We start from the raw sequence: 15,821 nt of genomic DNA on the forward strand, positions 1-15,821 counted from the left end.
CCCCCTCACCCTATGGTGAGTCTCTCATTATGATTGGCTGCTGGGTCTGCCACTCATATCCTGGCTCACACTAATTGGTCAGATGGACTGAGGTTGTTGCTGTGTCTGCATTGCAGAGTTGCCTCTCTCTCCTGCTACTCCGCGACAGCAGGAAGAGGGAGGAGAGGGGATGGAGAGGAAAGAAAGAAAGAGAGGAAGCAGAACGGGGGAGCAGAGAGGATGTGGACAGAGACAAAGATGGACATGGCACTTAGAGGCTGCCTTCCCTGTGCAGATTAACTGAGGCTGCAGAGCCAGTCAAACACTACTATAGGAGCGGGATGCTTTTTTCCCTCATGGATAACATTAACAAGACTGCCACTCATCTGTTTTCCACTATATTACCTGTTGGTCTGATTGCCAACTAGGTACTTGAAGGGAAACTGCAAATTCTTAACATCATAAATGGAGACCTTCTTGAATATCTGAAGCTGCAGGTGACCCATCAAACAAAAACTAAAGTCATTCTGACTGTAAAGAGAAATCTAATGGAGGAGGTGACACCAAATCCTTCTCTGTTTCTTTTTCTCTCTCTTCCTCCTTGCTGCACACACACAGTAGACGCATACATGTAATTGTACAGGTGACAATGGGTATTTAGTATTCCCCCTGAATGGGAAGCACGACGTGCGTGCCAAATGCCTCTAACCTGTCTCATAGGGATATGGGACCATAACTCACATCTTTGGAGAGCAGAGTGCAGGACTGAAATGTCAGCACTATTTCTCCCAAGCTGCATGCTCTCTGCAGTGACGTTGCCGGCATCTCAGCCGTCCATCGCTTCTACTCCTGTGCCTCCATCGCTTCATCCCTTCCACTCCATGTACTCTTTAATGACCAATAATTCCACAAGGACATCTGGAGAGATTGCACCAGAACACTGGACTGACAGAAAAATCAGAGCAGGACAGGAAGACAGAAAGAAAGAGAGGTGCTTTAGGGAATATTAAGTACATGCACTGCAATATATGAACACCTTGTCCTTCACTGTTACCTTTTTCCACATGCACAGACACGTTCATTAATGCTGCATTATAGAACACAGTCCGGTTTTATTGAGTAAAATTCCCCTTAAGCCCACAGTGGGTCAAGGTCCCACAGACGTGATACAGAACAAAGTGACAGTTACAGTGGTGATGATTGAAACCTCTGGCTTAACTCGAAGCCAATAGGGGTAATGGAAATGTTCCCAGCAGGCAAATGGTACAATATATTCAGCCCATCAAAGTGTCTAGTGCCATGAAATGGTCGGCATTTAGATCAACACAACATGGCTCGAGTGTGTTAGCGAGATGGAAGTCATAAAAAGAGACAAGATAAAGAAGACAGACGCAAAAAGCAAGTAAAACTTGATGAAATGAGGTGTGTCAATGACACCTGCGGAAATTAATAAGAGTACGGTTTGTTATAACTGACCAGATGACTTGATTTTCTCTCTCAGTCTCAGTCAGTAGTCGACAAATGAATGCTGGTTTGTGCTGACCCTGTAGTGAGCAGCAATATATGGTTTATCTGTACATAGTAAACTTTAATTTAGATAAATCTCCAAAAAAATGACCGGCATCAGCTTGCAAACAAACAAAAAAAACATATATCATGTCATTATAACTATTAATGTATGAAAATCTGTTTTCACATATGTTTCATATCAACCTGCTCCAAGATTGAAATGACCAAGACACAAGTACCAAGTATGCCAGTGTCTTTTTTTTTTTTACATCTGTGTGCCAAAATCTACTTGTGAATGTTTTACCAATGCCTGATTACTGAAGCAAAAAAAACTGAAAGAAACTTGTTTTAAAGTGCCATAAAGACCATTTCAGTCAGCAGTCCACCTATCTCATGTACTGTGGTGTTGACGAACTCAGTATCACTTATTGCAGTATACTTGTGATATGTATGCCTTTGACCTTACATGCTGAATGTCCTATTTTCGCGTTTAGATGTCGGCTTATACTGTTGAAATCATTTTATCAGCTCCCTCCTTCTGTACAGATTCTACTGACTTTACCAGCAGTGTTTGAGGGTCTGCTTATCAACTACTGTGACACATCATGCCATATGCTGTAAATATATAAGAATGAATACAGACACTTTGTCATGTTCTTTATGATTATACTGTAATGTATTCACATGACACCATGACATGAACTGTGTTTATTCCAGAGTAGTTGATATGTAATAATAATGATTTATAAGTAGTTCATAAGCAAACCTTCAATTGGACTGAAATGCTGTGAGGGAACACTGTGTATCTCATTTTGTGTCATATCTGACTTTGCATCTTGTTTTAAAGCCTAGTGATTGTCTGTCTGTCCGCCTGTCATTACCAACCAACTGCCATACTGGAGGATCTTGAAAATACTTGTCAGCATCCTGAGTGAACGAATGTACTCATTCTTTTTGTTTGTGGTCATTATACTGTGCAGTAATAAGGAAAAGCACAAGAATTTTTATTTTATTTTTGCATTTTGAAAAGGAGCTGTACCATTTGTGAATAGTGTAAATAATCATCCTGAAGGTATAGTGTATCAGTTTGATTTTTTTTTTTTTTTTTTTTTTTTTTTGGAGGGGGGGATCATTCATGCTCTCCTGAGACAGGACTGTGTTTGAAGTGTGAGGTTTTTTTTTTTCCTTTTGTTCGGTGACGATGCTGTGAATAAGATGTATGTACAGTATTTACGTGACTTTGGCTGAATGCTGAGTTCAGCGGTTTCCTGTTAGAGTAGAAGTTGCAGGCCTGATCTCAGCCACAACTGAGCCTTCTCATTTGACTGATGCCTGCTCAGTTTTTGCAGTTGCTAAGATACTGCTGTTATAATAACCATCGATCTTTGGAGTACTGCTATTAAATGGCATTATATAATTGACTGCTAATGTTGTCGTGTGCTACTGAATGCACTCATTGAAATAAATGCACATCATTATGCATATGCCCACTCATACACACATAAATACACATATTTACAAGTGCAACTCTATTGCTTCACAGCAATCCCAGTTATGAGTATATCATTAGTTCAGTTTATTTTCCTTAAATGAGACTTATTTGTCATTATATTAGCAGAGGAAAGAGGAAGCAGAAATTCTTTCAAGCTGTTACTTTCCACACCACAAGAGGGAGCTGGACACTGGCCTTCATTCATCTAGCCTTTATGCAGCATTTACAAGCCATGAACTCCCATGGGTGCCTGTGAATTGACTGGACATCGTCTGTCTTTGCAGCCCTGAGCTAGACACAGACTGTTGTTTTTTGTTGAGGGATCTGGTGCAGAGATGAGAATACCATTTGTTCTGTCTCTGCTTTGATATAATGCTTTGAACATCACACAGACAGCAATAAGGTCAACGAAAGGTTGAGTGCGTTAGATAACAGGTATTTATATCTCAAAATACACACACAAGCACGTACGTGTGTATTCATGTACATAGGCAAAACATCTTTAAAACAGATTAAGACTTTTACAGAGCAACTTGATGACTTCCACAAGGCAGATGTAAGTAATAAAGTTAAGTTCTGTTCTGACACTGATTAACAATGTCAGCCCATAACAAGACATAATAATAATAATACTTTCAAAATAAACACAATACCTATATCAACAAATTAACAATACAGACAAGCAATTTGGGAGCTGAAAAGTTCATTTTTACATTATCATTATACATAGCCTGCATTTCATAAGCATCATAAAAAAAGAGTTTTATAAAAAAGTAAAAATCAGCAATCAGTAAGCTACCTACTTATAGTATGCTTCTAATTTAAAGGGGCACTCCAGCATTTTTTTATTGTACCACCATAAAGTTGGGGGACCCACAAGAGACACAGAAAAAAGAAAAATCAAAGTAGCAGATATTCTGACTTTTAGTCCCTAGAATGTTTCAGTCTCCAAAATGCTGGATCCTAAATGTCCCATAATACAACACAACAGCATCTTTCATCAGCAATTTCCATTTCTCCTGAATGCCTTCTTGTTTCAAACCGGACACCTCGTCTGTGTAACATTTTCAAACTTCAAACTTTGGGAAGCTGACTGCAGACACACAGTAAACTGACGAATAAACTAAATGCATGTCCAAAAATTGATGGAGTGCTCCTTTAAAAATATCAATCATTTTTATTTTGAGTCTACAAATAGCTCTCTAGCGTGACAGGGGTAATTCCTCTACTCCTGCAACTGATTTGTGAATAAAACTGTTTCAATAAAAAACAATAGCTGATGGAATCAAAACAGCAGTTTGTGGTAGCAATCCATTCAGATGCAAGTAAATATACGTGTTCAGGTATATCTGTTAGAGGTCCTTTCATCCAGTTTACAGGCGGGTTGTTAAAGTAGTTCACAAGAAAGGCAACATGGATGGGTGTGAAGCAGACAATGAACACAATCATGTTTGCTGTTACTATGGCAACGATGCTTTTCGTTTCTGCTAACTTTTCATCCACCTTTAACAGAATACAGATGATCTGACTGGAACAGAACACAATGGTCACCAGTGGACCGAAGAAGCCCAGCAATAAAAGAACGACAAGAAATGATTTCTCAAGTGGCTTGTTTTTACATCTTTCATAGCACGTCCAGAGTTTGTCAAAGGTGATCGTGTCTGGTAATGAAAAATATGTTATCACCAGAAGTCCCCAAATGAGCAAACACACAACAAAAGCTATCTGTTTCTTCCTCCTCCACGATCTGGCCTGCAGTGGGAACCTTACAATCAGGTAGCGCTGGACACTGATGGCTGTCGTGGTCAGGATGCTGGCATACATGTTGATGAAATGAATAAACATGAGGAAAGAACACAATCCACTTATCTCCAGGCAGTAGAAAGAATCATAGATCCTAAAGGGAAGGAAGAGGATGAGGGTAAAATCAGCTATATTGAGGTTCAACATGTAGATGTGGTTGTCTGTCCAGGAGGCCCGTTTGGCAATGAAGGCACGAAGAGCAGCAGCATTGACAAGGAAACCCACGAGAAACACAGAACTGTAAGCCACGCCCTCAAGGGTGTTCACTACACAAGTATAGTTGGTGGTGATGTTGCACCTTGCTGGCTGTAAAAAGTGGATATATGTCAGAATAAAAAATGATTAGTATGTTAGTAAGGGGAAAGGTCTAAATACTGATATATAACTCTACTAAAAAGTCCAAAAAACAGACAGGTTCCAGGTTAACAATTATTCAATAAAGCTAAGGATCTCAATTAGATTAAACAATAGGTTCACATTTTTCAGGTCTGTCTTAAAATGATTCTCACATTCCTTTATGTAGATTGAAACTGTTACTTGCCGTAATCATTCCTACTGTGTGGTCTAGCTGTGAACAAATCCCTCCCTAAAGGATAGGTTCACAATTTTCCAATCTGTCTATCTTAAAACAATAGTCAGGGGCCCATATGAACATTGAATCAGGTTTTGCTCGCTGTAATCACTCCTCCTGTTCATACTGACCATTAGAAGATCCCCTTCAAATGCACTTACAGTGTAAATGATGGGGGACAAAATCCACAACCTCATTTTGAGCAAAAATGTATTTAAAAGTTTATCTGAAGATAATATGAAGCTTCAGCCGTCTGAGTTAGCCAACTAAAGTGGATGTCTTCCACAGTTAACTTTAGTCTTTAGTAAAAATGTTCCTCTCTCGAAGGACAGTGTTTTCCTGTTCAGCTGCAGTGGAAGAATAGTAACAAAACGAAGGAATTTGGCACTAAAAAGACAGTAACTTTGAAAGATATTGACTGATTTAAATCATTTGGATGAATCATATTATCCTCAAATAAACTTCTAAAATGCATTTTTGCATGGAAGGAGGACTGTGGATTTTATCCCCATCACTTACATTGAAAGTATATTTTGAAGGGATCTCTTAATGCCTAGTATAAACAGGACTACAGCGAGAAAAACATGGGTCAAGGTTCATTTTAGCACCTGATTATTGTTTTAGAACAGACTTGAAAAATTGTGAACATATTACACCTTTAATGTGATTCCAATATAAGAGATGGGGAACAAGGGGAGGGGGGTTGTCTATTCACAGTCAGTATGGACAAGAGTAATAATTACAGCAACCAAAAACTGTTTCAATCTACATATGGGCATGTGAGCGTTGTTTGAAGACAGACTTGACAAACTGTGAACCCATCCTTTAATTCATATGTCAGGTTCAAAGGTTCACTGTAGTTCTGTGAATTTATTACCACATGCAATACGATACTTCATCAGAATGTTATCATAGCAGAACTTAGTGCCTACTCATACAAGATAATTGCTTCCGTTTATTGAAACAAAAGTTATTTATTAAGAGCTAAAGAGCTGGATGACTGATACTTTAGTGTCTTGTGTTAATGTCTATACCAGGAAACTCCCTTTTCAACTCAATATTTCCAATTACGCAATACAAGTCTCTCAATCTCAAAGTTTCTTTATTGTCCCCAAGGGTGTAATTTGGTAACATATTGGTTAAAAACAACACTGAAAACAGAAACAGTCAAAGTGTAACAAGTCTCATGTCTTGATAAAACACATCCCTGCATGCTGCAGTTAAAATCAGTGGAACACAGAAATACTCAAATCAACTTTGTATTGCCACTCAAAAGATAACCATTGAAAACCAAGACTTACCGAACTCATTGTACCCGTGTGAATAAGCCTTTTCAAAGTGATCTGAAAGCTGCTGCACCAGAATATGTAGATGGAGGTTGTGTGACCTTTTCCTGTTCCTCTCAACAAATATTTAGGTATTTGTGGCTACATGAGGCCACGTAGGCCAGAGGTTGTAGTCTACAGTTGCAGTTTTACAGAAATGTCAATCTGTTTCCCCTCTACATGTGGGAAAATTATAGATATAGATGTATGAGAAATGAATGCAGAAGTTTGTGAACGTGTTGGTGGTTTTAAAGTAGCCTACTTGGCAAAATAGCAGATGCAGTGGGTTATAATGAATACAGTAACATGCATACAGTGCTGCTTGACAGTTTGTGAACCCTTTTGAATTTCTGCATAAATATGACCTAAAACATGATCAGATCAGATCAGAAGTCCTAAAACGAAATAAAGGGAACCCAATTAAACAAATGAGACAAAAAAATAAACTTTTACATTTATTTATTGAGGAAAATTATCCAATCTCACATATTTGTGTGAGGCAAAAGTATGCAAGTACCCTTGCTTCCAGTGACTGGTGTGACCCCCTTTTGCAGCAATAACTTCAACCAAACAAATTTTAGCCCAATCCTCCTTACAGAACAGTCTCAACTCAGGGATGTTGGTGGGTTTCTTTGCATGAACTGTCCACTTCAGGTCCTTCCCTAGCATTTCTATAGGATTAAGGTCAGGACTTTGACTCAGCCACTCCAAAACATTATCTTTCTTCTGTTCTGACCATTCTTTGGTACAACGACCAAAGAATGTGTGTTTGTGTGTTTAGGGTTGTTGTCTTACTACATGACCCACTTTTTTTGTTGAGCTTCTGTTCACAGATGGATACCATGACATTTTCCTGTAGAATTTGCTGGTACAACTCAGAACTCATTGCTCCATCAATGATTGCAAGCTGTCCTGGTCCAGAGGCAGCAAAGCAGCCCAAACCATGATACTACCTTCACCATGATGGGTTAAGGTTCTTATGCTGGAATGCAGTGTTTGCTCATCACCAAACATAACGCTTCTCATTCAAGCCAAAAAGTTTGATTTTGGTGTCATCTGTCCACAGAACATTTTTCCAAACGCCTTCTGGTTTATCCACGTGATCTTTAGCGAACCATAACCAGAAGCAATGTTCTTTTTGGAGAGAAGTGGCTTTTCTCCGTGTAACACTGCACACCATTGATGTTCAATGTTCTCCTGATGGTGGACTCATGAACATTGACTGTAGCCGCTGCAAGAGAGGCCTTTAGTTTCCTAGATGTTACCCTGGGGTACCTTGTGACCTCCTGGACTATTACACGCCTACTCTTGGTGTGATTTTTGTTTTTCGACAACTCCTGGGGAGGGAAACAATGATGTTGGATGTCTTCAATTTGTACACAATCTGCCTGACAGTCAACTGTTGGAGTCCAAACTCTTTAAAAATGGTTTTGTAACCCTTTCCAGCTTGGCGAGCATCAACAACTCTTCTTCTAAGGTCCTCAGAAATATCCTTTGTTTGAGCCATGACACACTTCCACAAACCTGTGTTGTGAAACTCAGACTTTGATAGTGAAGACCCAGATTTCTCTTCTTTAAATAAGGCAAGGCCTCCCTGACTCACACTTGATTGTCATCCTGATTGAAACACCTGACTCTAATTTCCCTTTCAAATAAATTGATAATCCTAGAGGTTCACATACTTTTGCCACGCACAAATATGTAACATTGGATCATTTTCCTCAATAAATAAATAAACAAGTGTCAGGTTTTTGTCTCATTTTTTTAACTGATGTCTCTTTACCTAATTTCAGGACTTGAATGGACATCTTATCATGTTTTAGGTCACATTTATGCAGAAATAGAGCAAATTCTAAAGGGTTCACAAACTTTAAAGCAGCACTGTATAACATCTTTGCAAATGATCTTTATACACTTATCTCCTCACATCTTGTTTCTTGTTTGCCATTTTTGATTAGTGCTGTTGTATGTACATGTCATAAGACAAAAATCTGCCTTCCAAAGTGACAATTTCCAGCAACGCGGCTCAGGAGGAGCTCTGAGATGGAGGTGAAAGCAGGAGGTCAAGAGCTGGACTGACAAAGCCAGGCTGGAAAAGGAAATTACAAAATAAATTTTGTCCTTGTACAAGAGGTGCAATTTAGAGCGCAACCTCTCTACTCTTCAACAGCTGGATTGTAAAGAGAAATGAGTAGGTGTTTTGTTCTGTTGGCTGAAAAGAGGAGACAACAAATTTCAGCAAAACCAACATGATTCCAGAAATTAGATGTGACCACCAACCTTGAAGGGTTATTGTGTGGAAAATGTGTGTCAGTGTGTCAGCCCCGATTGACAGACCATTTGTCTCTCTGTCTCACATATTATTTTCCATTTTCATACATCAATTGACAAGCAAATTAAGCCAGTAATTTCTCCTGAGCTCGTCAGTGACTGACAGTCAAAATAAAACAGCCACAAGCCCCTGGCTTAAACCTCTGTTTATGAAAGAACCTTTCTAAATATGTTCCTGGATTCAATAAATCCACAGATAATTGGAAGAAACTGAAACATCATCAAGACATCTGCAGGCCTTTCGGTACCTTCATCTGCATCTGCTCCACATTCGGGAGTTATTTTGTCAACATGTCCTCATCAAATGGTTTCCATCCAATCAGACAGACGGGGGGGAAGCTTGGACACAGGCCGGTCTCTGGCTTCCTCACACAAGCCAGACGCTGCACAATGATGGCCCGTTTAATGGGCATTTAATTAGAAACGGGGCCACACAGCACAGAATCTGTGTGTGTTTTTGTTTAACTGACATGCTCTGTGTGTGTGTGTGTGTGCGCATGTTGGTGTGTTTTGCTTTGTTTTTGCTTACAGTAACTACAGTAACTATGTGCTTGTTTGTCTTCTGGTGTCTGAATCACTTGTTTGTGGCAGAGGGCGTGTATTCACCACGGTGATTCATGACACAAAGCATGGACACTGATTGTGGATGTTGCCAATGTCAGGATGAGTCCATTCTAGGGCAGCTAACGATTGTTTTCATTATCAATAATCTGTTAATTATTTTCTCAATTAATCAATTAACTGTTTGGCCTATAAAATGTCAGAAAATGGTGAAAAATGTCAATCACTGTTTCCCAAAGCCCAAAGACCAACCTAAACCTGCAACCTAAAATGTCTTGTTTGGTTCTGACCAACAGTCCATTCCTTAAAGATATTCAGTTTACTGTCACAGAAGACTAAAGAAACCAGAAAATATTCACATTTAGGAAGCTGGAACCAGAGAATCTGGGCATTTTTTCTACAAAAATGACACAAAATGATTAATCGATGATCAAAATAGTTGGTGATTCCTTTTCTGATTTTTGACTAATTGATTAGTCAACTAATCCTTGCAGCTGTAGTCCATTCTAATATTTTGTCAGTGTTAAATAGGCTACTGCACAGTTAATGAGTTTTTGTCATCCAACATTGAAATGAGTCATGAGCAAAACAAGTTGCTGTTTGAATAGAGTACAAAAATGATAATGAATTTTTTTTTTTGATGTAATTTTCAACTGTAATCATTAACCTTGACCAGCTTTTATGAATCATGTTCTCTAATATAATCTTTTATAAAGTGTGGATTCACCGTGCTCATAATTGAGTACTAAATTACAGGCAACGAGGGGCAAAGGAGACACAGGCAAAACATGGGCCTTCAGCTCGGGTAGATGAGGTCATCGTTAAAAAAGAAAAAGCGAGAAAAAAAACAAACTAAAGTTGTTGTGAAAGTGAAAAGAACATTTAAATAGTATTACTGATTCTGGCTCCTGGCAACATTGCTAACAATGGTTGTCTCTGTACCATGGCCTTATATGTTTGGGACAGAGGGACAGCTTTGTTGGAGAGAGAATAAACAGATTGAAAGAGATTGAAGGACTGGTTTGGTCAGGACAAAGAAATACATTAAATGTTTACAGCTTTTCTTTGGTACATCACTGATCATGGTTAAAACCAGAACAAATGTGTCTAATTACAATAACATAAAGCATCAATTACTGTCCAAAGGGTTTCCAGGACTCCAACTACACCAGTCTATTGTTTTCAAGTAACGTTCACTCAAGAAGTCACTCAGATCTACTGAGCAAAGTGCAGAGATAAGAATAATATCAGCCACAGTTTTCAGAAGACGAGGACATCGGCATCATAATGCAGGCCTGGTAGTTCATTTAGCAAGAGAAGGAAAAGATTGGTGGAAAGAAACCAAGAGTGAACAACTGAGGGCCTTCAAATTCCTTTCCTTTTTCAAAAAAAAAAAGGAATGGAAATCTGAAAACCTGATCTGGAAAAAAGTCTTGGACAAGTTAAACGGAACAGTTGAGAATACATGACACAAAAACAGATGACAGAGCAGAAGGATTTGGTGTATGAAGTTTGCCTTTTTTACTTGTTGTTTTACACAGTTAAAACTATTTTTAGTGGATACAGTTTGGTCTCAGGAAAGTTTTGGCGTGCCCGTTCAAGCAAGAAGTAAGCTGCTCCATTAGTCTGCAGCCAGAGGGGCAAACTGTCATCCTATTAGAGACTAAAGGTTAGGTACAACCCGGGTATGAGCATCAGCAACTAGTGTGGAAGTTGCCTGGTTCTGGAGGTGCAACAGCTTCTTAATTAAGTAAAATACATGCAATTAATGCAGTGTATTTACCGGTTAGTGTCACATCTTGCACTGCAATGGCCGTGAAAATGAAAATTCAGATTTCTACAATAGAAGCCCTGAAAAGCACAGGAAATGTTAGATTAGATCCTGTTTATTAGCAATTACAGCTTGTATTTCTGCAGTTATTGCATTTCTTAGCTGATGTTCTGATTTTATTAAAAGCTGCTTTATGCTTCAAAGATGTTATTTTCCCCGAACGAAGGCAGAAATCTAATATTGCACAGGATATGAGCGGGTTCAATATTTCGGATGCAGTCTGTTGTTATCATTAATTTGTTTTAAATCCCTTTAGGCTTATCCTGTTTTCACAGAGATATTTCCCAGATCTACCCGGATCTGGTATATCATTGTGGATATATTTGTTTGCTAGGCCATCTAAATTCTCTCGACTCACGTCTGCCTGTCTGTTGGTTTGCCCCCTGCCTGTCTCTCTAGCTGCTTGGCTTCCTTGCTTTCCTGCCCCTCTGCATTCATTTGTGTCTGTCTGGTGCTGTTTCAAAGTGCCCTTTACACGTCAGGTGAGTGGATGGGGGACTGTGTGGGGGGGGGAGTGCCATCGCTCTAACTAGGTCAGTGAAGACACACCCCTCTCTCCCCTCCCTGTGCCCCTGATACCCCCCCCTCCACCACCCCCCCCCCCTTCCTTTCTCTCCTTTTTCCTCTGCTCCCTGCTGTGACGCAATGCAGACTTTCTGCATAGTTCTTCTATTTCTCTCTTATTATCTCCTAAATCTGAAAAACACAACACCTACCACAGTCTGCCACTCCACTGATGACAGTGATGCATCCTCCAGATCAGCATCCAGCAAACACGCATCAGCTGCACAAAGACGACTTGCGCTTTTGTGGATGCCAGTCAAGTTAGATGAATCAGCTGCCATACGGATCCGTTAATCAGCCAAAGTTTCAATGATTTGGTCCAACTTCTTGTTGTGATGATGGATTACATAATTCTCTGGCGCTGCATAACGTTTGTGGGGGTTGTCAATCTGTGATCAGGCACTTGCATATTTGAAAGGGCAGCCAAGTGCAGACATCGGAAAGTGTGTCACTGATACTGTGAATTTGCATTGGGAACATACACTGGAAACTCCAGTGGTTTGCCAGTGTGTGTGTGTGTGTGTATGTGTGTGTGTGTGTGTGTGTGTGCGTACGTGTGTGTCAGAAATGAGAGAAAATAATGATTGCATTTATCTGCAGTCAAAAAAAACTTGTGACTTGTCATGTGTTTTTGCAGTCTTTTGATAATAGGGACTGAAAATCATGAAATATGCACACTAAAGAGCAAACTCCAGGTATTACATAAGCCCAGCATGTTATATCACAATCCCAACACTAGATGTCTCTGTTTCTGCTGCCTGCACTGCCATGAGTCATCTCTGGGGAGGTTATATATAAACTGAATTACCAAATCTCACCCATGACTGATCTTCTAATGTTTATCTTGATAAACAACTATCCGAGGTGAGATATGTGGGTATACTGTGTATTGTGTGTGTTGAACAGGTGGTCTTTGAGAGCAAAAGTCTGGGTGGTGAATATGATGAAGCTCTTCAGATCATAAACCAGACAAGAGCTACAAAACAAAAGACGCACACAAGATGAGTGATTTTTCTGTGAGTTTTAGTTGATGAATCATGAACTGATCATCACAAAAGAATCATTCTTCCCTGATTAGATAATGTGGGGCTGTTACAGGATTAAACAAATATACAAGCTCGGATCCTGGAAGAAAATGAAAGGGATCTGACGGATCGGAGGGTATATGGGAGGATAAAAGAAAATGGGAGGATAAAAGAGCAGCGAGATAAGGAGTGTATGGGTGTAGAGTAGTGCCCTGCGGATGGCACAGAGAGGCAACAACAACAGATGTAGGTCATCAGGCCAAACACGGAGGAAGCAAGACGATGTAAGGAGGAAGTGAGAATAGTCACTGTTGAGGAAAATGTGCAGAATACCAGAATAAACGTTTTCCTCCTCGCTGTGCTTGTGGGTCTTACTTAGATAGAGAGATCACAGTGTTGTTGATGTACATGTGTGATCTCATATGCATGTGGCGCGTATGTCTGCGTGTGCATGTGTGTGCATTCACACTCAGTTGGGTGTAAGTGGGTCAGGTTCACATGGCAAAGCACGTTGATTCACACTGGAGATAAACACAACCCAGTTGCCGTGGCAACCTCTTTTTACTCTTACCACATCTTTGCATGGCACGCATTTGTATTTGCGTCAGATTTTCTGTGTTAATGTACACACACAGACAAAAGCACCACCGTTTTTCCAAACATTTATTTCAAAATGGGAGGTTATCACTCACGATTATAAGCAGATAAACACTTTAATCGATCATGGGCATCTTTTGTTTTGATAATATGTTACCTAAATTAGGTTCAATACTATGAATGTGTCAACACCACTAAGTCCTCCCTCTATTCAAGCGTTTATGGGTGTGGACGCTGAACCTGCTTAGTGAGGAACAAAGGAAGAGAGACGTGTAAGGGTGGGGAAAGGGAAAGGCAGACAGTGAATGACAGAGCGAGAGATATGCTGCTGACTGTGTTTGTCAAGACAAGTCTGGACATATTGGTCAAATAAAACATAAGTGTAACTCAGTGTGTGTGCGTCTGCATGTCTCTTACATGCTCAAACAACCGTGTCAGAGCATTTAAATGAAGACTTTCAGTCTGAATTCAGGAAGGACAGATCCTGTTAAGAAGACGGATGCTAGGCTATGTGTTGTGGAGGTTTAGGGAAGTTGGCCTCTGATCAGAGGGTTTGAGTCACATGACGCTAATAAATTTTTACCAGGTAAATAGAGAAGAGACAATCTTCCTCTGTTTGGCACTCTCACCACAACAAGGCACTAAATGTTCAGGTGCATTAACAGTAAAATGTGAGGCGTCAGTGCCAGTAATTGTGTTTGTAAGGCAAAGTTAACAGGTAATATCAGACACATTATAATTAATTTGGGATAGTCTGTAAACATTTTCACTCAGTCAGAGTCCATGCAGTTAATATGGATCTGTTTATTCAGTCAAACTTGAACTTAAAGCCCCTGAAAACTTTCAAATCTTAAATATTTCTATTCAACATGACATATGTATGACTAATTATGCTAATTATATGTTTCAAACATATTTTAAAAACCTTTAGGTATTATTTAGGAAGGATTTAGCAATCCAGAAGAAATTGATATTGATAAATTCTGATGAGTGCAAAACCAACTGAGCCCCGCCCACATCAAACTGGTGAAGAACACAGAGAAAAGAAGAAATACAGAAATTTCTCATGTAAAATAACCAAAACAGTGTAGTTCATGAAGGACCCCATCACTCGAAGTAAGGAGCTGATTGAGAAAATAAGTTTTAAGGTTTTTTCATGTGGGGGTCTCAGGTTAAAAAAATATATGAAAAAGATTTTTATTAATATAGTATGATATTAAAATGATTTGCACTAGTCAGGTTTTAACTCTCAAATATCTCTTCCTCTAAAGGCCAAATGCAGGTTTTGCTTCAATGTGTGTGTTCAGTGCAGGCAGGTGTTGATAATATTGGACATTCATATGTTTGACAAATGGCTCAAGAACTGCTGCTGGTGACATAACAATAGTTCATTTTCAGCTGTGTAATTGAGTGTAAGGCAGGCCAAGGGCACTGCAAAATAAATGTTTGTGCTCCTCCCGTGATGCATGTGTGCTGGGGGAGTGTACAGTATGTTCCCAGTGAGATAATCTGTACCTAATGACCAATGATTGAACTCATACCCCTTCTATATTACACAGCCGGCCTATCAAAGTCTAAAGTTGTACAGTGTATGAAAAGTGAAGCTGATAAGGAGAAACTGAGTGCAAAAAAGAAACAGATGTGCCAGAGTGTAGAGTAGTAAGAGGAGCTGAAGAGATAAAACAAGAGGGGAATGAGAAATATGGAAGATGGACATGGGACAGAATGTAAAGTGGAGTTGAGTGGAGGATCATGACAGGAAGGTAACGGTGTTTGTACTCTATCTGACACACTGACCTAGTGACGCAGCAAAGCTCACAGCTCCAGATTACAGAGCCATGGCTGCAGGGAGGGGGAGGGAGGGATTATTGGTGCCTCCAGAGAGGAGAAAATAGGGAGATTAACTGAACGAGGGAGTGAGGGATTACAGCTCTGTGGATGGCGGGACCCTGAAATAATCTCCGCAAACTGAGTCCATGTGTATGTGCATGTGTGTGTGTGTGTGTTAGCATGTCCCTGCATGTTTTTGTGAGGGTGGAAATAAAGTACAAATCAGGAAATAAAGAACATGAAGTGGTTATCTAAAATAGATTCATGCATGCGAACGGTTTACAGTGTGCCGTGTGAGAAGTTAGACTGGAATGTGAGGAGCTGATGCTGCTAAAGCAGAGAGATTGGCCATGGGGCCCCACTGAAACCATGTGCAGCCAATCAGTTACAGTTGGTCCCTCAT

The 15,821-nt window shown here is 39.8% G+C and overlaps 1 protein-coding gene across 1 annotated transcript; it reads right to left on the reverse strand.

Annotated features, from left to right (window-relative positions):
* Window positions 1-3,204: 3,204 nt before the first annotated feature.
* On the reverse strand, window positions 3,205-5,095 carry gpr35b (G-protein coupled receptor 35 b; the record flags this gene model as incomplete). The annotated part of the gene is made up of 1 exon (XM_044367511.1): window positions 3,205-5,095. A coding segment is annotated over one exon (927 nt), but the record flags the coding sequence as incomplete, so codon positions are not given.
* Between the last annotated feature and the right edge of the window lie 10,726 nt (window positions 5,096-15,821).

This window comes from Thunnus albacares, chromosome 12 (assembly GCF_914725855.1).
Source record: "Thunnus albacares chromosome 12, fThuAlb1.1, whole genome shotgun sequence".
Taxonomy (NCBI): Eukaryota; Metazoa; Chordata; class Actinopteri; order Scombriformes; family Scombridae; genus Thunnus; species Thunnus albacares.